At 46.7% G+C, this 25,879-nt stretch overlaps 1 protein-coding gene across 3 annotated transcripts in view; it reads left to right on the plus strand.

The window, feature by feature from the left end:
* AXIN1 (axin 1) overlaps positions 1 to 25,879 on the plus strand; it is a 66,765-nt gene that overhangs the window by 1,980 nt on the left and 38,906 nt on the right. For all 3 annotated transcript variants that reach the window (XM_030459846.1, XM_030459845.1, XM_030459847.1), the window contains exon 2: positions 217 to 1,182. In XM_030459846.1, the coding sequence (XP_030315706.1) occupies positions 305 to 1,182 (878 nt within the window). In that variant the 5' untranslated portion in view covers positions 217 to 304. The remainder of the gene's footprint in view (positions 1 to 216; positions 1,183 to 25,879) is intronic.

The raw sequence follows: 25,879 nt of genomic DNA on the forward strand, positions 1-25,879 counted from the left end.
TGCTGGATGTGAAGTTTGGGGGTATCTAAATCGTTGTTAGAGTGGACCTGGGTAAAGCACAGTTCTGTGCTCTCTGAGGTCACCGAGAGCTTTGCTGGTGATTCTGCTGGAAAAGAGGCGTTAATAGAATGATGGTGCTGAGCAAAATTAGTGGTTTGTAATCTTAAGAGTGCTTATGTACAGAGATACTGATTTTTTTTTTCTTATCTGTTTCAGGTGAACAAGCTTGTTCACCTTGGAGCTACAAATACTGGTGATTTGAGACTTCAGCTCATCCCCCACTGCACAAGCAAGCGCCAGAAAAATGAATATCCAGGGGAAAGGCTTCCCCTTGGACCTTGGAGGAAGCTTCACTGAAGATGCTCCAAGACCACCGGTTCCTGGTGAGGAGGGGGAACTCGTGTCCACAGATCCCAGGCCAGTTAGCCACGGTTTCTACTCTGGCAAAAGCGATGTGGTTAGGAACGAGACGTCCACGGCAACGCCCAGGCGCTCGGATTTGGATTTGGGGTACGAGCCCGAGGGGAGTGCTTCTCCAACTCCCCCCTACCTGAAGTGGGCCGAGTCGCTGCACTCCTTGCTGGACGACCAAGATGGCATCAACCTCTTCAGGACTTTCCTGAAACAGGAGGACTGCGCGGATCTGCTGGACTTCTGGTTTGCCTGCAGCGGCTTCAGGAAGCTGGAGCCGTGTGTGTCTAATGAGGAAAAAAGACTCAAGCTGGCAAAAGCCATTTACAAAAAATACATCCTTGACAACAACGGCATTGTGTCCCGGCAGATCAAACCGGCCACAAAAAGCTTCATCAAAGACTGTGTCATGAAGCTGCAGATTGACCCCGACATGTTTGACCAGGCCCAAACGGAGATCCAGTGCATGATAGAAGACAATACCTACCCGTTGTTCCTTAAGTCGGATATTTATTTGGAATACACGAGGACAGGTGGGGAAAGTCCAAAAATTTACAGCGATCCCAGCTCAGGCTCTGGGACAGGTAAAGGGCTACCTGGTTACCTGCCGACTCTGAACGAGGACGAGGAGTGGAAATGTGACCAAGAGGCCGAGCCCGAGGCCAGCAGGGACTCAGCACCTTCCAGCAGGCTCACGCAGAAGCTGCTCCTGGAGACGGCCACGCAGCGCGCTGCCTCGGCCCGGCGCTACAGCGAGGGCAGGGAGTTCAGGTGAGTGAGTGCTGCTGCTGCTGGGTGGCTCTGGGGAACAGCTCAGGGGGGCTGGAAAGCCCTGGAGAGGACCTTGGTGGTGGGGAGTGGAAAGCCTTGGAGGACCTTGGTGGTGGGGAGCTCTCGGGGGGAGCATCCACATCAGCAGGGAATCGTGTCCCAGGAGCGCTTGGGTGGAATGTAAAGCTTTGTTTGAAAGCAGTTGCAAAAGGTGTCGTGGGCTGTTGCTGCCCGGATCACACCTGCAGCACGTTCCTTACTGGGGGAAATGCTGCTGGTTGTGGTCTGGAGGCAGGTAGGGTTTGGTGGGCAGTCCCTGTGCAGGTGCAGGGAGCTGAGTGAGCTGTGGTTTCAGGTTGGCTGTAGCCTGCACTGGCAGCAGGTCAGTGTTTAGCTGTAGGAATGCAGGCGAGTACAGCTCATGGGAACAACACTTCTTGTAAATACACCAGGAAATCATTGTGATGAGCCAGAAGCTGAGGCTGTGGGAAGCTCACTGGAGACACCCCCACCTCTGCAGTGTTTGTATGGGTCAGCTGGGGATCACAGAGCTCCCTGAAAATGGGGCTGCTTTGCACATGAGATTCCCAGCACTGAATTCCAGCTGCGTCCAAGTCAGAATCGCTGAATCCGGTTAAAACCATTCCCGGCTGCAGCTTCTCCCTTCATCAAAGCAATTGCTGGGTTTTTTTAACTGGAGGAGTTGCACAGTTCTGCAGCCTGTATTTTTTCTGGGTCCCCCACCCACTTCCAGCCAACATGGATTTTGAAACTTGCTGAGAGCTCAGTTAAAATTCCAGACAATTAACTTAGCAGGGAGCTCTCTGGGATCAATAAGCATGTGTGTGTCTAACCCTTGCTGAATCAACAGAACCCGGCCAGAACACATTCCTACTTTTTTTTTTTTTTTTCCCCTTTTTTCTTTTTTTCCTTTTTTTTTTTTTTTTTTTAAATCTCCTTGTTTTAAGACCTGCTTAGGCTAAAAATCTGACGCTTTGTGAAGATTACGAAATGAAGTAGCTGAACTGTCCTCTTCAAAGCTGCCTGCCTTATGAAAAGCATTTCTGTGTTTAATCTTGCTCTGCCTTCCCTTTAGGCTGGCAGCTGGAAACGCATCCCACCCCGCGCCAGCTCTCGGCGCCTTTCAGCTGGCTAAATGTTTTGGGTTTGATTCTTGTGTTCTTATAGATTTGGAGGGGGGGAGGAGGGCTTTTGTATGGGAAACTCTTGGGGGGACACAAAAAAAAAAAAAGGAAATTCATGTGGACTCCTGCTGTTTTAATCAGGAGTCGGAAAAACAAAATCCCAGGGTCCTGGGACTTCCCTGTGGAGTTAATAAAAACCTTGAATGTTTCTTGAAGTGCATTTTCACTGAGTGGTCAGGTACTCGCCATAAGTAAAGGATTAGAAAAGTCTATGATTTAAATAACTTTTTATGTAAGTGATAATGGCTTTAAGATTGAAAATAACTTATTTGAGGTTCAGCTGCGTTTAGTTTCCTTCCTGGGGCAGGTAGCAAAACCCCCTGTGCAACACTGTGCTTCTCAGCTCCAGCTTCAGGAAAAAACCTGCACTTTACCCATTATCCAGCTCTATCTGTGCCAGGTTTTGAAATGGTTTAAGGAATGTGCTGTGAAATGGAAGCGTTCTGGAGTAGAGTTCCTCGGCTTTGGGCACTTTCATACCAGATTGGAACAACATGAAATAAATTTTTACCTAGGGGATGGAGGTCAGAAAAAATGCATTACTCTGAATTTGTAGAGAGCCTGTCAGTGCAACTCCTGACACCCCGTTGACCCGCTGGGTAGGGAGGCATGGAAGTGCTGACCATTCTCACCAGTGCAGGAGTCATTTCTCAGTCCAGAGGAACTGAAGATCAGTGATTTATTTTATTTTCTAAATGTTGGTATGTCAGCCCTGGTAGAGTCCAGAGTATCGTGGTGCAAGATGTTGCCAAACTGTGTAATTTCTGCATTTTTTTATTCTAAAAAAATCTGCTGAGATACTAATTTATGAGGTGATTGTTCCTCTTTGTGCAAGACCTTGTGGTTGAATTAGCTTACTTCCCGGATGTTGTATAGCAGTAGCTGTCTTGAATAAACTGGTTTTTAAACCAAAGCATCTTTATCCTGCAGAGCTTTTTGTTCATTTTCTTTTTCACCTGAGTAGGAGCACTGGAAACTGGCAGGTAGCTGCATGCAGCATTTGAAAGGCTGTGTCCCAAATTATTTTAAACATTTTCACAAACTTCTTTTTGTTTTTTGTTTTGGTTTGGCTTTTTGCTTATGCATGGAGGAATTTTTCATTTCTGTTCTTGGGGGAATGTTGAACTAAGCTGTTTTGCATTACATCTGAAGGTCTGTTTAATCTTCCCGAGATTGTATTTCTATTCCTTGGCTTCCATGGAAACCCTAAATAAAGAGGAATCTGAGCAAACGCAGAAGTTATTTCTCTGTTAGCAAATAAGCATCTTGAATCGGTTCCAGATTTTTTTGCAGCAGAAAGTTCATAAGTTTGGATGTGGTAGCTCTGCTTTCAGGACAGCAAAAGTGAAAAAGTCCTCAGCTGGCAGAGGATGACACTTGATTAACACTGGAGGTGCTAATTTGGAGGTGTGCAAACGTGCGTGGGGACGTGAGAACATCCCGAAGGCAGAAGCATCGCCCTTACCCACTGTGTTTTTGTGTGCATTGGGAAAGGCCAATAGTCATTATAGTTAGGCTCCTGCAAATTAATTGGACATTGGTTATGGATCAGTGAACTTCAAAGGGGGTAACCCCCTGAAGATCTTGGGCATTAACTCCCAGCTTCCGAAAGTGACACTAACGTGGTTGTGGGGGCAGCTAAATCGTTCATTGACCTTCTTCTGACACTTGGGGATGGTGTTCCTGGGATCCCAGGGGCAGAAATTAAACCTGTGCCTGAGAACTGCCCCCACACCTGCTTTTCCAGCACCCCAGGGCAAACGTGCACATCTTAAAAAGCTGGAAATGGGGTGTTTGGTGGTGAGAGGTATGGCAGTTGTGTCTTCTTAGGGTGGGTTTCTGCCGCTGTCTCTTCAGCTTTGCATCAGAAGGGGTTCCCTTCCCACTCCCAAAGTGCTGGGGAGCAGCTCTGGCAGCTTTGGGAGAAAGCAAGAAGAGCATGGGATGTTAGGTGTGAGCAGCTCTGCCTTGGTCCTTTCTGGAAGAGCAGCAGGCTGAGGGATGCAGGTCGGTTCTGCTGGTTGTTCTGGGTTTTAATCAGTTTTATGGAGTGCACAGCATGGTGTAAAGGAGAGCTGGAGGCTGGTGGTGAGAGGACACGTGGTGGTAGGTGAGATCTCCAGTTGCTGGACATCAGGAAGTGTTGTGATGGAGCTGAGAGGCACAGATGGAGAAGTATCCCAACAGGGGCTTTGATATACATGTGCTTTGGTGAAGTTATTTTTTTAAAGGAATCTGGCTACATCATCTAAGCTTTAATTTCCAGAGCTGACTAAGCCCATGGTGTTTCACAAGTGTTGGTGGTTCAAATGAAGAGGATGGGTGATGTGGTTCTCCACTGGGGTTGGTAGAAATCACTGGAAAAATCCTTATGCTTGTGTCCAGGTACTTGCAGCCTCCCTGGACATGCAGCTCTCCTCCAGAACAGGGCATTGAGAGAAAGCAAGTGGAGAAATGACTGAAAGAGCTTTTAGAGAGATGTGACAGCCTCTGGTCTGAGAGGGTGCAGTGATGAACTTGAACATGGAGAGGAACAGCATAGGCTGGCTGAGGGAAGGTGCAGGATCTCTCCATTGCTTAGGCAGTGTAAACGGTCCAGTGGTCAGAGGCTGAGCCTTCCTAATGAAGAAGCTAAAATTTAGCTGGCAGACCTAATTTTGAGGTTTGCTGTTTCATTCATAATTAAATATTAAATTGTGGATGTCTGACTCAAGCCCGTGTGGTGAAGGAATCGGTGTTAATTGTACTGAACAGTGTGGACAACTGGGAATGCCAAATCATGAACACTGATGCAGGGGCAGTCTGTGTCTAATGCTTCTTTGAGCTGGAGTAGCAGAGTGTGCATCTTGGAGCTTGGCTGCTGGGCTTCCTGAGAGGTTGGTTGTGGGGAAAAACCCAGCTACTGAATGTTGGGTATAAAAGCAGAAATAAAATCTCTGGATGCTTAGCTTGACTTAGATGGAATTAAAATTGTCGGGCCCATAACACCACTTGTAATTGATACAGCTCTATTTGGGAGTCTGTGGCTATTTCCAAATTTAAAGAAAATAAGTTATAGAAGAATAGTTTTGGTTCTGCATTGTTCTTGAGAGAAGTCAGTGGGTCTAACAGGGAGGTGGGGTCTGATGCTAATAGCACTAAGTGGTAATTTAGTGACTCGGGCGCTGTGAGATATGCAGGACAAAGACTGATGGTGGTTTTGCACAGAAGTTATGCCAGTTTTTTTCAATACATTGTTAAGCTGATGAAACTTCAGCATGGAAATGCTTATATTAACAGTGTAAAGTATTTATACTGGTGTCTGCCAAGTTTTAAAGTGGATTTTATTTGAAGAAGAATACCTTTTGTGCCCATAACACAAATCAAGATGAAGAAGTGGTGTGTTTGTTGTTTGGTTGTGGATCAGTGCCTTGGCTTCTTTTTAAAGACAGGTAGTTAAGCTTTTAGCACTCTTTTTTTTTGATAAATTAATAGCATTTTCTCCCCTCCTCCAGCAAACAGCTGCCTTGTTTTGTTGTGGTGGAGTTTTTACTTGGGTTACAGCAGCTTTTCTCTTAAAAGAACAAAAGAGGAGTCATAATACCCCCATCTTTTTGGCACTGAGAAGATTCAGATTGGATACTGGGGATAAAAGTCATCTTGAGGAGTGTGATGCAGCCCAGGAAGGGCTCACAACTCTGAGAAGTGAGCTGGAATTCAGGCTGGTTGGGGTCCTGCCCCATTTCAGAAAGAACTGGGTGCTACAAGGCTGGCTGGGAGCTGAAGTGATCCCAGGACTCTGTGAAGTGTTCCTAGGAGTAGGGCCTCCGGGTGGATACACCTTGGGTTTGATCTGCTGCTCAGCTTCAGCTTGCCTTTATGTTTTAAGAGTTTCTTTGTAGTCGCTATAATGGACTAATCCCTTGAATAATTAGTTACTGGTGGACGTTTTAAAAATGACTGCCTCTTGGATGTTTTCCTTTAATAGTCTGTTAGATCCTGGATTTATTAACTATTGAGACAGACTGTGAAATCCTGTTATACCAGGCTTTCTTGGTGGAAAAGGGACTGAGGAGGGTGTGGGAGTGCAGAGGGAACACACGGTGGCCTTGGCTTCTCTTGACTTCTCCTCCTTCCCAAGCAGTGCAAGGGGTCCTCCAGGCCCACCAGGTTGGGTGACTGACTGCCAAAGCATGGCATGGTTGTGGGTCTAGGTTTGGGCCTCCAGAAGGTGCTCCAAGAAGTTAAAATACTGAGGCCACACAGTGCAAGGCCACTCACACAGTCACTCTGCATTTAACGTAAATCACAGACCTGATTTTGTTCCAATGAGTGGAAAAAATCTGGTGTCAGAAGTGGCCGTGTGTGTAGTGCAGAAAATTGCTGTGTTTAAAAAAGCCCTCAGAGGTGCTGATATCCTGAATCAGTTCCTGGAAATATCATTGGATTATTAGGCTCATCCTTAAATCCATTAAGCAAATTACAGTTAATCAGTCAAATAAAAGAAGAAAGATCTTTTGCAAGGCCCTGTCGTTTGAGCCACATACAGAAGCTGTAGTAATATATTAATTTTCTGTCTGTCAGTGAGTGTATTCAATCACTTTGCTTCCTTATGTGGAGGATTTGAAATTAGAAACTGAGGTTAATTATCTGCATTAAATGGAATATGTGAAGCCCACAAAAGCAAAAACCTTCACGATTTGGTATGGTCTGTTCAGCTAGAGAGGCTGTTTCAGAAGAAGAGGGGTTGGTTTTTTCCTGGTTTTGTTCTGATTGAAGGGTTTTAGTCACAGTAATTGAAATGATTAAAGAGTCAAATTGCTGGTGAATATAATTCTGGGCATCTTTCTGATGTGATACTTGGTTGAGAGCAGAGGTTTGCTCTGCCCTGAAGCGTGGAGCAGTCAGTGATGTGCCATCCTGGCACAGGTGAGGCTGGATGTCCTTGGTGCCTTGCTGTCCATCTCTCCCATGGCTATGGGATGTCCTGGCTCTGCTGCCAGGTTAGTGGAGGTGATTTGGAAGTGGAACATCACTGGCAGAGAGCCACACTTTGGAGCATATCAGATACAAAAGGGGTCCAACACCACCCATCCTCATGCCAGCAATTAGCTAATCACTGCCTGCTTCATTTGGAAGTGCAGTTTTGGACTCTACAGAGATGACAATCCTCTTGGGAATACACCATCCCCAGCAGACAGCTGGTTTGGGGGTCACTCCCTCATTTTCTTCCTGCAGGACAGATGTGGCTCAGGTCTGAGCTGCTCAGGGAGGGGATGCAGCACCTACCTCTGCTCACTGGGGACAAACATGCCCCTTCCCTGGTGCACCTCTGAATCCTCTGCTCATCGGGCACTTCAGGAAAGGTCTCTTCTGGACACACTTAGCTTCTTGTTCCCCTCTGGGGTGTGCCAGATCAAGCTGCTTTGCCCAAAGTCACACTTGGAAATTGAATTGCAGCAGGTCACGCTTGTGTGTAAAAAGCAAAGCCATCATTACTCACAGCCCTGGTCCGAGTTCTTCACTGTTGTTATGGCAGTGATGAATTCAAGTAGAACCGTTGCAGTTTTAAGTCAGATTATCTGAATTTTGTAAAACCCATGTGCAAATTGGATTTTACCTTTGAAGACTCCAGAGTGCACTTTTGTGGTAAGACCTGGAATATTTTGGACCTGTGGCTTCTAAGATCCAACCTTGTCCTTAAAGTCCCAGCTTTTACCTGACCTAAATATCTAATAGAGTAATAGTTTTCACCTAGGCTGACAAAAAGCAGTGGAGGGAGGCAAAACTGTAGCTAGAGGAAAAAACCTCTTTGAAGTAGCTCAGTGAGACCTGCTGGTTAGCACCAGGACCTTGCAGGTCCCTGGACCTACCTCTAGAACTAATGACCTGAAGCTACTGCATTTTGTTCTTCCCTCAACCCTCTGACCCATCCATATTCCTTGTCTTGTTGTGGAATAGAGTCTGTCCTCTCCCCTTCTCCATTTTCATTTTCCTTTTATCCTGGAGGTTTTGGGGTTTTTGTCATTTGTCTCCAGATAATGGAGATAAATGGTTCAGAATGGTTCAGAAAATGCTGGTGCTGAGTGGGGGGGTGGGATTGCCTTTTCTTCCCAAGTCCACATTTAGAGTGGGTTAGTGCTGCTGGAAAACTGTCCCTTCATTGTTCAACAGCTTGACCCTTCCCAGTCATAATTTTTGGTCTTTTTGTTGCCTGGCAGTCAGCTTTGCAGATGGGATGAGATTTATCTGGAAGAGGGGCTTCCTTCCCTTGGCATTGCTGCCAGCCTGGTCCAGGTGGTTGTTTTGGGGCCTCCATCCAGTGCAAGAAGGATTGTTTGGTAGCTGAGGACCTCTCTAAGCTTTCACAAGCAATCAGAGCTTCAGGGGAGCTCCTGAGAATTCCAGGTAGGATCCAGGGAGTGAGATGCAGGGAGTCCATATCCAGCTGTAACTACCGTGTTTGATTAATTTTTTCCTGGCTCTGCTTGGCAGAAGGAAGAGCTGTAAAACCATTTGGCACCAGACATGCAAATGAGAGCTGGGCTGGAGCGCCTGTTGCCCCCGAGGATCCCAAAAGAGGAATCAACAAATAGAAATTATTCTATTAGCAGGGGCAAAGTTCACAGGTTAACCATCATGTCAAATCAATGAAATACAGCCTTGATCTCCTGCACAAGGGCTTTATTGTGTATAAATAAAGAGTGCCCGAGCAAAGACATCAAGTTCTTGCACTGTAACATTTGCTGTGTGCTGAAGAAAGGGAAGCTCTGTGCAGATTGCAGCACAAAATGCCTCTTTTGGACATCAGCTTCATTCCTGCTTCAAAAGGTTGTAAAACATGACCTTGGAACCTTCTTGCTCTCTTTATGGCCCTAACCAGATTGGATTTCCACAGGGCATGTATTTTTTATTTTTTTAATAAAAAGTTGGGGTCTGTGGCTAAGAAGGCTCGTCTTTGTACTTTTAATTCAGTCCATGTGACTGTCATAACATTTATTTCTTAGGAGATGAAAAATGATCTTTCTTGAGCAAAGCCACAAAAGAGCCCTTGGGTGTGCTGGCAGCCTCAGGTGTGTGCAGCATGTGTCTTCTGCTCAGCTGCTAGCACTGGGATGAAGACCATCACCCCTTTGTTGCCTGTCCAAGGCTCTGCCAGGGAAAGAAAGGGCAGAAGCTGCCTTCTTTGTTGTGGAAGTAGTTCTGTTTTATGTCTTTGAACATCTGCACATTCAGGGAAGCTTTCTTTTCCTCTCTTGGGAAAAGCTACTCTGAAAAGGCTCCATTGACCCTCTTTTTTTTTTTTTTCAAGATGGGCAATGCTGGCAAAAACTTGAAACAAGGTGGAAATGGGCAGCAAAGGAAATGTCACTGCAGTGTAGGATTTGTCACGTTGGGGTTTTCCCCTCCAGATATATGCAGTGAAGTCTGTGACCCGGGGGTGACTTGAGTGGTGCTGCAACTGGAGGCATCAGGGAAGGCTGAGCAGGTTGCTGAGCACCAGAGGTGGCTTTGGGTCTCCCCCAGGAGATGCTGGAGGAGTCTGTTAAAACCCATCCATTCCTTCCTCTTTCTGAAGGCAAGCTTTAAGCTTTCCAAACGGGCATGAGAAAACTTTCCTTTGGTAATCCTGGAGATAACAGGTCAGTCAGCTTCACCCAGTGATTCTTGCACAATAACTTGTGGTCAGGCTGAAGTGTCTATTTTAGAAAAGCATCCAAGGGATGGGAGGTCAGGCAGCATTTTTGTTATCTCTTCCCGTGGTTAGTTACTCTCACTGCTCTCAGTGTGTTCCTTACTGCTCCCTACAATCTTTTCCAGCTTCACTTTCTAGCTGCTGGGTTTTGGTTGTGTCTTTGCTCACTTCAGTAGCTCCAAATACCTGTGCATGTTTGCAAAAGCCCTCCTGAATGGGTGTGAATGTTCTCCTGAAGTGGCAGCAGCTTTGTTATGGAAGGCCCTTTGGTTTTATTAGACTTTTCAACCCTCCAGTCGACTGTTAAACAAGCTGTAGCTTGTCATGGTTGACAAACCTTCGCTCTGGTCTCAGACCTAACCTACCAGTTTAATAGGCAGTGTGCTTTTGTGTGCAGGTTTCTGGGTGGAGACCATCGGGCTTCTAAGGGAAATTAACTCGTGGCCTCTCTTTCCCCCCGCCCGCCTCCAATAAATTCACTTTTGTGTTAACTGTTCTGTCACTTCCAAGGGCCAAAAGGAAATGTCAGCCTGTGCTTCAGGTTTTCTGCTACCTGAAGTGTTCTGCTAACACGATAGTGTAGTGCAAGGAGGTGGGAATATGTAATTAAAAACAGAACAGCTGCACAATCAGTGTCAACCACTGAAGATAAAATGTAGAAAGTCTGGCTTTTTTTTTTCTTTTTTTTTTTTTTTTTCTGAATGATTCATCCATAATTATTTAAAAACATGTTGAATTTATTCTTTAGCTTTGGAGAGGGATTCTTGCAAGCTTTGGAGAAGAATTCTTGCAAGGCTGGCGTTTGCAGTCTGTGATGTTTATGCACCTGAGTAAATGCCTGTGTCAGCAGTTTGTCAGTGTTGAGTGCTCCAGATCTAAATCCCTTCAAAGGTAAAACCCAGCACACCTTTGTCTCTGCTGGCCTTTCTGTCCAGAGCTTTGGTTGGTGAGGTGGAACCAGTCATAGCACTAGGCTAGGCAGGGTGCTGAGGCTCACACTGTTTTAATAACTGTTTCCTGCAGGTTTGCTCTGGGGAGGTTTGGGTGGCAGAGGCTGTAGCAGGTGGGTGACACAAATACACTGGTGACACTGGTGGAGATCTGGCTGTGGAGCAGCTTTGGGTGCCTGCAGCCCTGGCAGCCATGCCCTGAGCAGTGTCTGCTCTCCCTTTCTTACTTCTCTCTAGCAGAATCTGTTGTGTGGATCGTAGCAGTCTGGGGTATAAGGGAGGGAAACTCCTTGGGATGGTTCCTCTGGGATGTGGCAGACTGGTCACATCTGATTTTAGGGGCATTGGAGGGTACAGTGCTTTTCCAGTGGTGGGACATGGCAGGTTCACAACTGGGGCAAAACTCAGTATATTTGATTTCATCCCCGTGGTACTGGGGAGCAGGCAGCCTGCACTGAGAGAGGGATGTTTCTCACCTGCTTTTCTGGCTCCATAATTGCCAAGAACTGTCTGGAAACTGTTGGGGGATGTTGTTGTTTTTGTGCTAGCAGAGCACCCTGCCCGACTCCCCAGCCCAGATAAGCAGCCACACAGGGCAGGGCGCTGGCCCACGTGGCCAGGAGGGCAGCTGGCACCCTGTGGGTGTCAGGGCCAACACCTCAAAGTTTCATCAGGCTCAGGGTGAGTTTTTCCTCCAGCAAGAGGCCTGGTGCAGGCATCTGCTGCATCCTGCGCTGCCCTTTGCTGTGTTCCACTGCAGAGAGAGGAGGAGAAGGGTCTCTGGGGCTGTAGGGATGGTTTGGTTCTCTGATCCAGCCCTCAGCCCCTGGAACACGTCACCAGCCAAGCTCCAAGGCTCCTCCACGCTGTGTGGATGGAAGAGATGCTCAAACCTGAGGAAGGCAGAAGCCCTGGTGCATGTTCTGGCCCCTCTCCTGCTGAGCCCTGCAGCTCTACTCAAGGGCTCAAGGAGGCTTTTCTGATCCTGCAGCCAGAAAAGTCATCTGGCCCCATGCTGATCCGTTTTCCTTTCTTGAGGCAGTGCTGGAGCTCCTCTCCTGGAGAGCTGACTGTCCCCTGCAAACATCTCTGAGTTGAGTTGGGCACTCTCAGCCTGGGAGAGGTGGCTTCGTGGAGCTGTAGAGAGTTGGGCTGATGCCTCCCCAGTTTGGCAGTGAGAAAGGTGCAGTCCTCCAGTGCCTGCCCACAGCTTTTCCACATGCTCTGAGGGGCAGGTGCTTCCTACAGCACACTGGGTTTGCCTTTCAAGTGGTCGGGTACAGTTGAGACAGCAGTTGCTTGGGCTCAGCAAGGTCACCAGGGTTTGGGTTCCTGACGTGACGCCCTGAGTCAGCTTTGTGTGAATTGCTCCCTTTCCTCACCTCCTGCCAGTCCTCTGTCTGGAGCCATCAACCACATTGCCAGCAGTCAGGCTACGAGCAACCCTTTTTCTTTGTTAATTGCTGCCTGTGGCTTGGCACGACAATGGCAGAAACCCTCCCAGGTAGCCCATCTTGGGCTGTGGACTTGGGTGTAGTGTGTTGCCTCGGGTGGCATGGAGTAGCATAATCCTCTCACTTCCCAGCTTTGGAAATCATCCTGGAAGCCTGAGCTGAGGAAAGAGGGTGGGACCAGAGCCAAACCTCTGGTTCCAGATGGGACAGTGGTGGCAGGAACACCTATTGTCCACAAAGGTGTTGCCAAGCCACAGAAAGCAATTAGCAGGGAAGAAAAAGATGCTTTCTTTGAATTTTAAAAATCATTTTTCTTTTTAAATTGAACATACATACATTGATAGACCAAGAGTCAAAATTGGGGTTGAATCAGCAAGGATCTGGAATTATCTAACTGGTGTAGTTAACTAGGTTAATAAAACAGGAAGGTTTGTCAGACAGGATTGTATTCAGTGCTGAGCACTGAGTGTGAACACCTTTTAAAACATCAGATGACTGTGTTTGGCATGTAGAAAAAGCCTGGAGTATGGTAGAGAGGTCTCTTTCTGACCATACTGTTGTCAAGGTGTTTGGGGTGGAGATAGAGTTTGAAAAGAAGTTTTTCCTCCTCTCTCTTGGGGTATTTGGAGTACCAGCTTTTTCAAACATGTTGGCTTTCCTTGAGGTATTCCTTCCTCCTTGTTCTTCCCATGGTCCCTATGATGCAGGAACAGAAGAGGCTGTTATGGTATCTCACCAGTGTTTCTAAAATATACTCATGCTCATAGGAAGTTCATCAGCCATGGCCACCTTACCTGCTGTTGACAGTAGTCCTACTTCCAGCTGGAGATTAGACTTCACTGGTCTTCCAGAGGTCCCTTCCAATCAGTACAGATCTTCCTTCTGTCACATGCATGTCTGCAGAACTTCATCAGCTCTTATGTAATGATGAGCCCCACAGAAATTCAGATATCATGAAGCTGAAGAAGTGGCACTCCTGGTGGCTGGGAGACAGGGTTCTATCACTAGAAAGAACCATGAAACGTGAGACCTCTGTTCTGAGATAAAGGTGCAGATCCAGCAACCCATTTAAGCCACGTGAGCAAGGAAAAGTGTGGGTTTGGGTTTTTTTCCCCAAAAAAACATGCATTAAAAGTCAGAGATGAACCTGCCATACTGTAACAGCTGTCCTTGCCCATCTCTCCTCTGCACCTCTAGGGATTGTTTAAAAATCTCTCCTCTACAAGGTTATGCCTTAAAAATGAGGAGGTTACCTTTCCTTTCCTCTCATTTAATGATTTTTAATTTGCTGTTGGATCCTGTTTCTTACGCATTGACTGCGTGGGGTTACAAATAAAGCAGGTGAGTGTTCCTTTAAAAACCAGAAAAATCCAATTATGTTGTACTGAAACCCAGCAGATTTTTCAAATAACAAAAGGAATGGGTTTCTTGTTATTGTTTGTTGGTATGCACGTTTGGATCCTTCCATGGCTTTAAACACATCCTCTAACATCTGTTCTCCTCGTGGTGCATCCCTCTGTGCAGCATGGTGAGCAGAGGTCCTGCATCTCTCTTCTGAGGCCAGAGGAGGTGGGAATGGGCAAGCTGCTATTTTTAGAGATCAGCACTGATACATTCCAGGAACTCCTGCAGTATTTTTCAGAACCGAGTTTGAAGTTTTTAAGCATAGGTAGGGAAATATGTCATCTGTGTAAATTGCTCTAAATTACCTGCAATTTGTTGGGAGTTGCCATTTCTAAGTGCTTATTGCAACTCTAGATATTTGAGGAAGCTTTTGATTATCCTGAGCTTGTAAAATGTAATTGGCTATTTCTTAATTGTTGTCCTCTGTGAAGTATAATTACCTGTAATGTTGAGCTTTTTATTTGTCCTTGCCACAAACAGGAAATCAAGAGTGTCTGATTGAGATAAGTTTGGGGACTCTACCACGACTTGTACTTGCATCAGGTGACTTGTTTGTACTGGGACTGGTCTCTCCTGTAAAGCCCTGGTGGCCTTCAGAGCACTAAGAACCCTTAAATACTGTCTTTATCTCTTGTTGTGCAGAAGTCTGGCTTGTACTTTTCTAAAACAGTCTTCAAACAGCTGCTGTCTTCTTAGCAGGGTAGTGGCATCTCTTCCTTCTGACATACTGTATGAAGTAGCAGGAGGAATAGGCTGAATTGGAATTAATTGCTTAAATGCAGTTAATGAGGAGATGGGGTAGAGCTTGCTTGATGTTCCTGAGTACCATAGAGAAATCAGTTAATTAAAGCTCATCAGCCTGAAGGAAGCTGGTAGACAGGGAGAGTCCCAGTTCTCATCAGTGTGTGGTGGTACCTGCTGGCAGAACAGAGAACAGGTCACGAGTGTCCATACCAAACACAGATCTGCTGCAGATTAAAGGGATGTCAGATCCCACCCTGCTGGAATTCCTCTAGGATCAGGCATGGGAATGTGGGTTTGTGGTGCTGGGGTGACTTGGTGGGGGATACATGGCATGGCTTAGGTCTCCCTGTAAACTCACCTTTCCCAGGTCCGTGTTGTGTTTGCTCGTGCTGAAGCTTTCATTGTCATCTTCCCAAGCTGCATCTGCCCTTGGCGGGGCATTAAACTTTATTACTTAATTGAACTTAGATATTCTTGAGGAATTCTTTGTTGTAGTTTGTGTTTTAGAGCAGTGGCAGGCAGGATGCCTTCCCCTCTCCTTCATCTCCACTTGGGCTTGGCTGTGCTGAGCCCAAGGACGGCTCCAGGAAGGTGTGAGGAAGATGTGATGCAGATTGAGGTGGCCAGTCCTGGGTTTTACATCCAGTGTAAGGGGGTGGAGAGGCCTCAAGGGAAAATTAAATGCCTCTCATTCCCCACTGCAGCCCTGGGAGATGCTGTGCCAAGACAGGCTGGTTTATGAACAGCTCTCCTTCTCTACCTGGGGGTTTCCAGAACTTTTGTGCACGTGTGTTTTCTGTAAGTCCTGTCTGTAGGTTAAAACATCCTCCTCACTGTGCCTTTAGAGCATGAATTAGGACCAGGAGCTACTCAAGAGTGTCACCCCGAGGTGCCTGCCTGATTCTGTCACCCAAGAGCAGCAGCAGGAGCTTCCTTTGGAGGAACCTCCTAAAAACAAAACCTTAAAATAAAAGCCCTCTTCTCGCTGAACTAACGCTCCGCCAACGTGGGATTATTTAGTTGTATTTTTGCTCTTTTGATGGAGAACCGGTGCCGAACAGTTCTGGGGCAGAGCAGTGTGAGTCAGCTCACCCAACAGTGACTCTATTGATAGATGGAAGGAGTGGCCCTGAGGTCTGTCTGCTCATTGTTGGTGCTTGGCTGGAGCGCCGGGGGCTCCCAGGGCAGGCTCAAACACCTCTCACCAGCCCTGGGAGATCAAACGCTATGAGTCAGGCCACAGAAAATCATGATAGGGCCCAAATTAATTAAATCTTTTTTTTTTTTTTTTTTTTAAATTCTGTTTTGAGAGGAGGGAAGGACACACAGCACCGAGGCTTGGGGGACCTGCCAGTTTGTGTCTCATGGCAAGTTGACTTTTCTTGAGTCTCCTGAGCTGCTCCAGTGGAAACTCGGCCTCTGCTCTGCAGCAATGGACCTGCCAACTTTCTGCTGTCCTGATAGCCTCTCATTTCTCACCTTTCTGTGTAAGGACGTGAGGCAGAGCTGGAAAATTAAACATTTAGCACCAGCACACCGTTCTTACGTATCCCACCTTATGGTTGTTTTTCAGTTAAAAAATGCATACATGTTAAGAGAAGCTTTAATTCATCCTGATTTTTCTGTGTAATTTTGATCAAGGTGTGAGAGGCAGGAGATGGATGGGCCTTTCTTCAGACCTGCTCACAGCTTTCCCTGTGGGTTTCCCCATCTCCTTTTCCCAAGGCATGGTTTGCTGTCAAATCCATGAAGGCCACAGCTTCCGACAGAGCTTTGCCCATAAACCAAACCTGAAAGATCGTGGAAATTAAGGACCATATCATGCTAACACATCAGCTCCTCATGCGAGCACCAATATCCCATGCCATGCCTTGGGTTGGTACCATCCCCTGGGCACGACAGGGTTACCATGGGCTTAAAACTTCACTTTAGTCTATAAATGTGTGTGCTGCACACTTTGTTACCTCAGGCCATGCTGCCCCGAGCTTTCTTCAGGTGCTCTGAGCATGGGGTGTTCACCTCCCATCTCACCAGGCACCAGGAGACAGCCAATTTTCAGCATAACGCACAATCTCAACTATTTTATTGCTTAATTTAGGCCATAAAGGCCCTTTGATGTGTTGTGTAATGCAACGTTCATTCTGAAAAAGTGGGTGGAGTAGCTTTATGGTATTATAAAAATAAATAAAATGCCTGGCAGGATTTTGAAACCACATGGTCATTCCTCCTCTCTCTGCAGATAAGTTGATTGTTGAGAGAGAAATCTTGCTTAATATCTAACTTTGGGTGATTTATTTCTTCAGAGTCCTTTCATCTTCAGCATGTATTAGGTTATCTGTGACTTCTAATCTGATTGTTTTAAGTGTGATCAAAGAAACCAAGAGAATGCACTTTATTTTCCCACTGTATGAACAGAATGCTGTTTGTACAGTGCATTACATCACCTGTTCCTGCTGCTCCTGAGTCCTGCACCAAATGGCTGCGGTATAAATAGAAAACAGAATGGACTTTAGGGGGTGATGAATTTTGTTCCCCTGGCTGAGTAAAACAGAGTTAACTCAACGAGTGCTTTCTTTACGCCTGACTCTACCTCAGCACACAGCAGCATGGCCTGAAAGTGTTTGCAGTGACTCACTCAATGTGGGGTCTTGGGCTGGCATTTGGCAACCTGGAGGAGCAGCACTGAAAATCTAAGGGAGATGGCAGGCAGGGAGATTGCCATCCCTGAAATTGCTGGGATTCTTTCCAGGCTATGCAAAGAAAAGAGTTGGGCCTTGTGTTGGAGGCATGGTCTTGTCCTAGCTGCAGTGGTCCAGGGCAGGGTCTGCTTGCTCAGGCTTGGTGATGCAGGATCCCTGCACACACAGAGAGAGGGCTTTGCTACCCTAAAGAATCCCCTCCATCAAAAGCTGCTTGGATTTTGGAAGGGTTGGAGGACATGGACCAGAAGGTCCCACCTGGCTGCTGCTCCAGGGTGTAAGCTGGGCACCAGCATACAACCTCAGAGCTTGGAGAAGGAGGGATGTCCTCCCAGCAGCTCAGCCTCCTCTCCCCCTGCTAACCTCCCCTGGCCTCTTCAGGGGCATTTTCACTCCAGTTATCTGATTGATGAATGTATTTAACTTGGAACATTGGTTCTCAGCCTTTAGTTTCTTGCTTCTCTTGCAGACCAGGAGGGTCATTTGAAGGCCTGAAAGCTTGCTTGCTACCTTTTCCAAGATGGAGTTGATAGCCTTGAAAAAACAAAACAAAACTAAAAATACACCTCTCTCCTTACTGACCTGGCCTTGGCACACCTACAAGTCTTCATAAAAATCCCACCCTGGGTAAATAGCTCACGTTTTAATTCAGAGGAGAATTGCTGTGCAGCTAAGAGTCAGGGGAAATCATTTGGGAGATAAGTGGTAGTTTTATCTTTAGCAATTAGTTCTTTTTGTTGTGGGTTTTTGGGTTTTTTACCTTTTCTAATTGGTGTAAAGTTTGTTCCTGCGTGGGAAGTGGTGGCTGTAGGAATACTAAAAATGGCTAAAACCTGTGTCCCCTGTCCTGCCCCTGCCACCCTGCTCTTGGGAGGCAGAAAGGCATTTCTGAATTGCAGGATGAGCTTAGGGCCAGTATCTCCCCCATCAGCCCCCAGGTAGTGATCCTCCGATACCTGGAATGGTTTGGCCCATCCATCAACTGAGCTGCTGGTGGTTTTCTCTCTCTCAAGTCCCCAGGCTGAAGGAAGAGGTAGATTTTTCATTGGGTGGGTTAGGGTCAGGATCCTCATGGCTTTGGCAGTGCTGACTGCTCAGGGATGCTCAGCTCTCCTCCTTCCTGCAGCCATCTCCCCATCCGATGGAGAATTGGCTTTCTCCAAGCAAACTGAGCTGCTCTGCAGTTTCTTTTCAGAGAATTATAATAAAATAAGTTTGTCCTCCTCCCTTGGAAGCTGTGCAGTGCCAGCTTGGGACTGATTAAATCTTTGGAAGTTTCCTTGCAGGGTTCTGAGCAGAGGGAATGATCAGATGGTTGTGGCCTCCTCTTGCCCCTGGGTCTGCTGCTGCTGCCCCAGCAGTGATGCTGAACTCTTCAGAGCCTGGCACATTGCTCACCTCAAGGTCCTGGTGCAAAGGTTGCTGCAGCTGGGACACTTCTTCTTAGTGTTTGCTCAGCAGTGGTGTTGGGGGCCCTGCTCCCTCAGCTGCAGGGGGACCACAGTGTTGGGATGGGCATTGTGTACAGGATGCTGAGGAACAGCATCTCCCTCAGTGAAGTTTCAGCTTCTTTTAGGCACAGCTGGTGTTGGGCAGGGGAGCTGCTCTGTGAGGAAAAGGGCTGGATTCTGGGGAAGGGGCTGATGAAATGGTGAGCTGAGCTCACCTTAGGGCTGCTTTATTGCTGCTATTGCAGATCCAAGAGGTGTCCAGTTGGTCTGACACACAGACCAGCACTGCAACATCTGCTTCAATTCACCCACTGGGATATTAGGGTTTGATCTGTGTAGTGCTCCTTCCAGAGCAGAACTCTCTGTTTCGGTGTGATATGTTACTAGGTTGGTTTTTTTCCCCCAGCTGTCTTATGCAAAAACACTTAACAAGTGGCTTCAAAACCCTCCAGAGGTGTGAATTACAGCTGATGTAATTAATGTGTGTTTGTGGGCCTGGCCCCCTGCAGTCTAGGTAGCTGTTGAGCTGGCAGTTAAGAAGAACAAAAATCTAATCTTGGTGTAGATTAGGAATTCTTTGACAAAGGTTAAGCCAGGGTGCTGCTGCCTTATCATTTGTACTGCTGTCTTTTGGCAAATCTGTAATTTAATCCATGAGGAGGAGGAAGGCTTTTCTTCACACAAACGAAGCCAGCAGCAGCATCCCTGTTCACCCACCTGATTGTTTCATAAAGCAAAGCTTTAAAAAATGCTCAGGCATAAAACAAAACCCGTGCAGCTCTAGTTCCTAAAATCACTACAGGGGTGCTTGGTGCAAAGCTACTCAGAGCCAGAGCCTGCTGTTTGACTTTTGAAGTCTCCATCCCAAGGCCATCTCCACGTTGTCTCCTGTTCCTTCTGCTCATCTGGTCTCACCCTGCCAGCCTGGGTGGTGTGAGCAGCAGGAACACTGTGCATGGATCAGTGCTGGAGGTGGAGCAGGGGGGTGCCAGTCCTGAACCCCAGCCTGGCTGCAGAAGGGTTTAATCCCAGCACACTTCCAGGCAGCATGTCATGGCAAGCTTCCCCAAGCAGCAGTTTCCACTTTTCCTCTTTGGTGTCTATTGTTTTGTTATTTGGGGAACTGGAATCCAGGATCAGATTTGCAACATGGTTAGCATTAGCCTCTGACGCATCAGGGTGGGTTTTTAGGTTTTATTTTTCCTTTCAAAGTGGTCTGAGCCTGAGTGCATCTTCTTGTGGACAGCTTGAGGGGTCCACAGCTCTGCTGTGATCCAGGCTCTTGGGCAGTGAGGCAGGGTTGTGGTCAGTCCATCCCATTTAGCCTCAGCAGAGCTGCAGAGTGCTGGCTTGGGCTACACTGGGCAAATAGTCACTTAATCACAAGTGAGTTTCCAAAAAGGGGAGGCTGGCTGAGTGCTGATGGTTTAGATTCAATAATTTGATAAACGGTATCAGGAGCAGGTTACGTCCTCAGTAATTTTGATTTTAATCTAATGTGTTAATAACACGAGGCTCTTTGGATGAAAATGTATTTCCAAGTCACTGTGTTTGCTGGTGTACTGAGCTGAAGGCATATGGGAAAGAAAGGGCTATCTGGTGAGCTGCTATTGTTCTCTTAATTCAACCCACCCCATTTGGGCCACTCTGCATGAATGGCTTTGTGTTTGCTAATAAAATCATGCTATGTTCCCTGCAACACATGTTCTGCATGTCCCAGCTAGTCAGCAGCAGTAAAACCTTATTTTATAGGTTTATAATGTTACCTTCCCAGCTGTGGCTTCCAGAGACACCAGTGCTTCAAGGCTTGGCCTTGGCACCCTGGAGCACACAGGGGTGGCTTTGGGAGCTACCATAACCCTGTGTTTCTGACACATCTTCCTCCTCTCCCTTGGTGCCTTGGGCTGTAGCGCCCTGGGTTGTCAGCAGGCGTGTGTACCTCCTCACCCCAAGGGTGCTGTGTTAGCACATTGGATGTTGGAGGAAGAGTAGAAATATGCTCCTTGGACAGCATGCTCTGCCTTCTCCCCAAAATGTTTGGATGAGCACAAGTTGCTCCCCGAGCTGGCTCAAGAAGAGTCTGAGAGTGGCTACAGGCTCCACAGCCCTTGGAATCTGCTGGGCTTTGGATACCCAAGGAGGTCGTAGGGAGAGCCCTGCTGTTGCCTGAGCCCAGGAGAGCTGCAACCAGGCTGATGGTTTCTTTTTGGGTTTCTTTGGGCAGTTCCTAAGACAGAGGGATGAAAAGCAACCTTCTGCCTTAGCAGAGCCTCTGAGACGGGGCTGCTCTTGGTCCTTCAGGAGCCATGTCCAAGCTGGGGGGAGGAATCAGTATGCATAGCAGTTGCTCCCTTTCCTTGGCACATTGTTTTTTTCAGGGCTGTAAGGTGGAGGGGATTAGACCAAGTTCTTAGGGGAGGAGAAGAGCCAGCAGGGGATGGCTGGTCACTTTTATTCCTTTTGTGCCACAAGCAATCTCTCTCCCTTAGTGCTGGTAGGGGCTCATGAGCCTTTGTGATGTTTATTAGGCTGAAAGATTTGGAGACCTCTGGTCTAGATAGCTCTCCAACTGAGAAGGGGAATTTAGGCACTTGTGATAGTGTGCCCAAAGAAATCACAATAAACGTTTGGGAGATTTTGTGTTTGGCGTTTGTCAGGAATGGCTTAGCAGAATGAAATCTGCAGTGGAAAGGCTGGAAGTCCAGCAGAAATTACAAAGATGTGCCTGGGTTGGCCTTGGCACATCTTCCACACTTCAGGGATTAGAAAGAATTGTGTAATAGCAGCGTAATGATCTGCAGAATTGGCTCATTTAAACTTCAGCTGCTTTTGTTTAGGAGATGGACTTAAAATCTGAAACTGGGTCAAAATCTTTTGCTCTAGAACTAAAAGTTCCACACATTTCAAACTTCTCTTTGAAAAGACCTCTTCCTTACTGCTGTTCAACCACCTCTCCTGGGCTGAATTTCAGCCAGGTCCTCATCCTTGTCACTTGGGAAAGGGGCATTAATCAGAATCCAAAAGGAGCTGTTAGGGTTTGATGGCCATCAACACATCTCTCCTGCTGGTTAAATCACAGCCCTTGGTCCTCTTCAGTACTGATGGAAACATCTCCTCTCTCAGCCCAGCAGCTGAGCAGGCACTCTTTGGGGGTATATTCACTCTTCTGAAGGTCAGTGGCAGAATTTTATTACTTCACAAACTTGCCCTAAACTACCAAGGAGACAGAAGGCTTCCTGAGCAGTGGTTTTCTTCCTGAAAATGAAGCCCAGGTCTTTGTGAGCAGTGTCCTGAGAGCTGTTTTGGTCCCATATCTCCTCAGCTTGCAGTAGGGAATAAAATTACCAAGTTTTTTTTTGGGTGCAACTGTATTTTCAGCAGTCAATGAATCTTCCTGATCCCTGGGGCAGCTGCACACAGACATGCATGGTCTGTCTCCTCATCTCCCAGTGTTGGCCCCAGTCAAGGAGAGGTTCAGATGTTTCTTTCTCCTGAGCTGCTCCCTGATTTTTTCCAGAGAATAAACCCTGCAGGGAGATGTGAAAGGTTTGTGCTGGGAAATAGCTGCTTGGAAAAGCCCTCTTTCCTTTCTACTGGAGAAAGCAGCCTGAATAATCATTGCTCACCTGGGCTGAGGTAGACTTAGAGCAGTGATGAAGTGGAAGATAGGGAGGTCAGGAGGAGTTTCAGCCTTTCAGCAAGGAATCCCACCAGGCAGTCAGCCTGCTGCTCAGAGGCAAGGAACAAAGTGATCCTGCATGGGGAGGATCTCCAGAAGTCACCAACAGTGGGATTCACAGGGTTATTTAATATTTGATTAAAGCTGCAGAACAAATCCAGGTCTACATAGACATGTTGCTGTTTGAGCAGAGAAGATGATGCCATTGAGCAGTTGCTGTGTTAGCATCATGCACACACCAAACAAAGGAGCCTCTCTGCTCACCTGCTGGCAGACTGAGTTCTGCATCCTACTGGGGGTATACATACAGTCCAGGGAGATGACTCCTACAATAAGAAGGATATTTCACCTCTTCCCTGGCAAATACTGTTCCCTCTTCCCTGGATGTGACCAGCAGCAAAAGTTGTCAGCCGGGTCTCTGTGCTGTCACGTTGTGTCATGCAGGAGTCTCACAACTGCAGATGCAAGTGTGCAGGCTCAGACATCAGTGTCACAAGCTCCTGCATGTTCTGATTAATACATCTATGGTTTTCACACACAGGGCTGAGGATGGGTGCTTTCATCAACTTTGCAATCAAAATGTGTGCCAAGGATATTATGAGTCATATTGCAGACTTTATTATTTACTTGCTTTGTTATTTATTTAATAGTGATGTTAAAATATCACTCATTTACTATCTCGAAGGGGTTGGCAGCAGTGGCTGAAGTCATGGTTGCCTAACATTTCCCATTATATAAAACTTTGTTGTAGTTGCTCATATCTTTTATCAGACTCTGTTGTTTGGTATTCTTCCACGCTGAGATTCTGCCTAGGGCTGAATTATTTTGGCAAATTTTAGTGAAAACAGAGGGGGAGGAAATTACATTGTTTTGCTCATGTCAGAGTCTTACAATTTACTTTTCATTGATAACCTTCCAGCTTTCCTCCTTTGAAGCAGGGGTGTATAATTTGGCAAGGGTGTTTGCTGGAGGTGGGAGGGGTGCTGGCAGCTTGAGCTGTCCGTGTGAGAATCCATCCGATTTGATTAAATTATAAACTTGTGCAAATTGCACGAGTTCTGTAGTAGATGGTTTAAAATATTGGCAGCCAGAGTTATCTTGAGAAGTGTCTTTGCTCCACCAGTGCTCATGGCTGAGACTTCAGAGACTGGAAACAGCAATTCTTGTTGCTGCTAATGATTGTGGAGTCTCTGACACTCATCCTCGGGTGAGCTTTTTGGCTTTTGTGACAAATGAATGACAGGTTAGAGTAGAGCAACCCTTGGATGGGGAGGGCTGGGAGCTGCCCCTGTGGAGCTGCACAGGAGAGAGGGGCTGGGGATGTTTGTCCCATGTAGGCATGGGATGGTGTAAGTGTGATGCACGGTGCTATCGTGTGGTGTTTCGTAACTGTCTCTGCTCTTGTAGCTACTTGTTGGTGTGTGAACACAGAGTTTTTAGCTTATTCAGTGCATGAGATGGATAGTGCTGGGGGAACTAACAGAGCAGGGAGGAAGGAAGGTGCACAGGGTACCTGCGTTACCTCTTGCATCTTTAAAAGGCCTCACAGTGGAAGAGGCAGAAGATGCAAGCAGGAAAATGTGTCCTTCTGTGCTGCTTTTTGGCAGAGACATCATGTAAGGCAGCTCTTCCCCCTGTGAGAGTGTCATCCTGCACTTGGCTTTCTGTGTGCAACTTCAGGCCCAGAGCAGACTTGTGATGTGCTGACCATGCATCAAGGCAGAAGCCTTACAAAAATGCTGAGTCTTAGGCCCTGAGCATTTCAAATAGAGCATCCACATTTTGAAAAAATTTTGACTATTTCAGCATTGCAGTTGGCTTTTTGTACATAAGAGGATAATAGCTTTTCCTTCCTCCAGAGCAGCATCACAAAAACATACAGGCTTCACTTGTGAAAATTGCTGTAGAGGAATTTCCAACCAAGGGAATAATGCTGCATTCAGCATGAGATTTGGGGGATGTAAAGGTACAAAGAGGGGGAAAGTAAGGATGTCAATCCGTTTATCCTGAGCAGAGTTAGTGCAGGATCAGATAGTGGGATACATGGGCACAAGAGAGGGGAATAGAAAATAATTTTTTCCAAATCTTTTCCCTTCTGTCTTAAGGGAAAAGCACCTAAAGCAGTGAGCTGGTCAGGGAAGTCCTGTACATACAGTATGGCACATATGCACCCTGTGACAGATGGTGTGTTTGTGTCATGCAGATGGGCTCCAGTGTTTCACAGCTCTCGTGCTCCAGGCCTTACATGGAAAACAGTCTTTTTCCTTCATCTGCAGGATTTCATTTCTAATTATGGCAGCTGGGATGATTGCAGCATGTGGCAGTGGCTCAGAGAAGCCGCAGTGCTCTGCTCTGCTCTGGGCTCCACGTGCTCTTGAAGAAGAGAACAGTAGTAGCAACACATCATGTCAACTGGAGGTGATTTGTGGCTTGTCCGTGGACATCCAAAATGCAGAATTAAACCAGGTCTCAGCACTGGGACTCCCAAAATGTGTTTTTTTTGTAATGGGCTCGTGATGAATTCAGTGTTCGGGAAGGTGCATGCTGGAGCTGAAACTTCTGTTTGCATTTGAGGCAGCAGTTAAGATCTCCCTGGAAGTTTTCTGCTGAGATCTGACCACAGCCTTGTCATTGTTCTGAGCACTTAAGAGTCTCTACACACCCTCCCTTTTTCACTAATTATTGCAGTGTCTTTGGGGCTGCCCTTCCCTGCTGCATTCGGTTGACTGTCAGTAAGTATCTTGTGCTCAGAATTTCTGGAGGAGGTGAAGAGAGATGAAGAGGAACACAGTTTGATCATCAAGCCTTCTCTCTTCAAGAAATTGAGATTCATAAAACACAAGTGTCTTTTGTCTGAACAGTGGCTAATTTATTTAGAACAAAAAGCACATTGCTTGCATTGTCACGTATTCTAAACAGAACCATCGGCTGATTTTAATTGAATTAAGATACATGGGACTGGAATGAGAGTTCAAACAGCTCTTTTACAGCACTTGAAATGGACGTGGTACTTAATTTATATCCCCAAAATAATGCATACAAAACAAAAGCAGAAAAAATTTTAAAACAGAGAAATTGCATAAGGTAAAAATAACGAACCCCAGCACAGTTCTGGAAGTCAGGTTTCACTGGCTGCATTGAGAAAAACCATACACAGGACTTCCCTGAGCAGTGGTGAGCACAGGAACGGGATGGACTGCATATATAAAGTTCCTGACAGCTGCCCAGATCCTCTCGTGCTGCAATTAAAAGTATTTCATCTCTCCTCTGCTCTGTGGTTTAGCTGGACCTTCTGGTATTACAGTGTCTCAGGAGCTACTCTCTGCAATTTGTCTGTGAGCAGCTCTTTTTTTGCCCATTCCCTGCCCCCTTTAGCTGTTTTTCACTACATTTTAATTAATATCCATTTAAATGAGGAGAACTGGTTCTTGCACCT

The sequence above is a fragment of the Calypte anna genome, chromosome 14 (genome assembly GCF_003957555.1).
Source record: "Calypte anna isolate BGI_N300 chromosome 14, bCalAnn1_v1.p, whole genome shotgun sequence".
Lineage (NCBI taxonomy): Eukaryota > Metazoa > Chordata > Aves > Apodiformes > Trochilidae > Calypte > Calypte anna.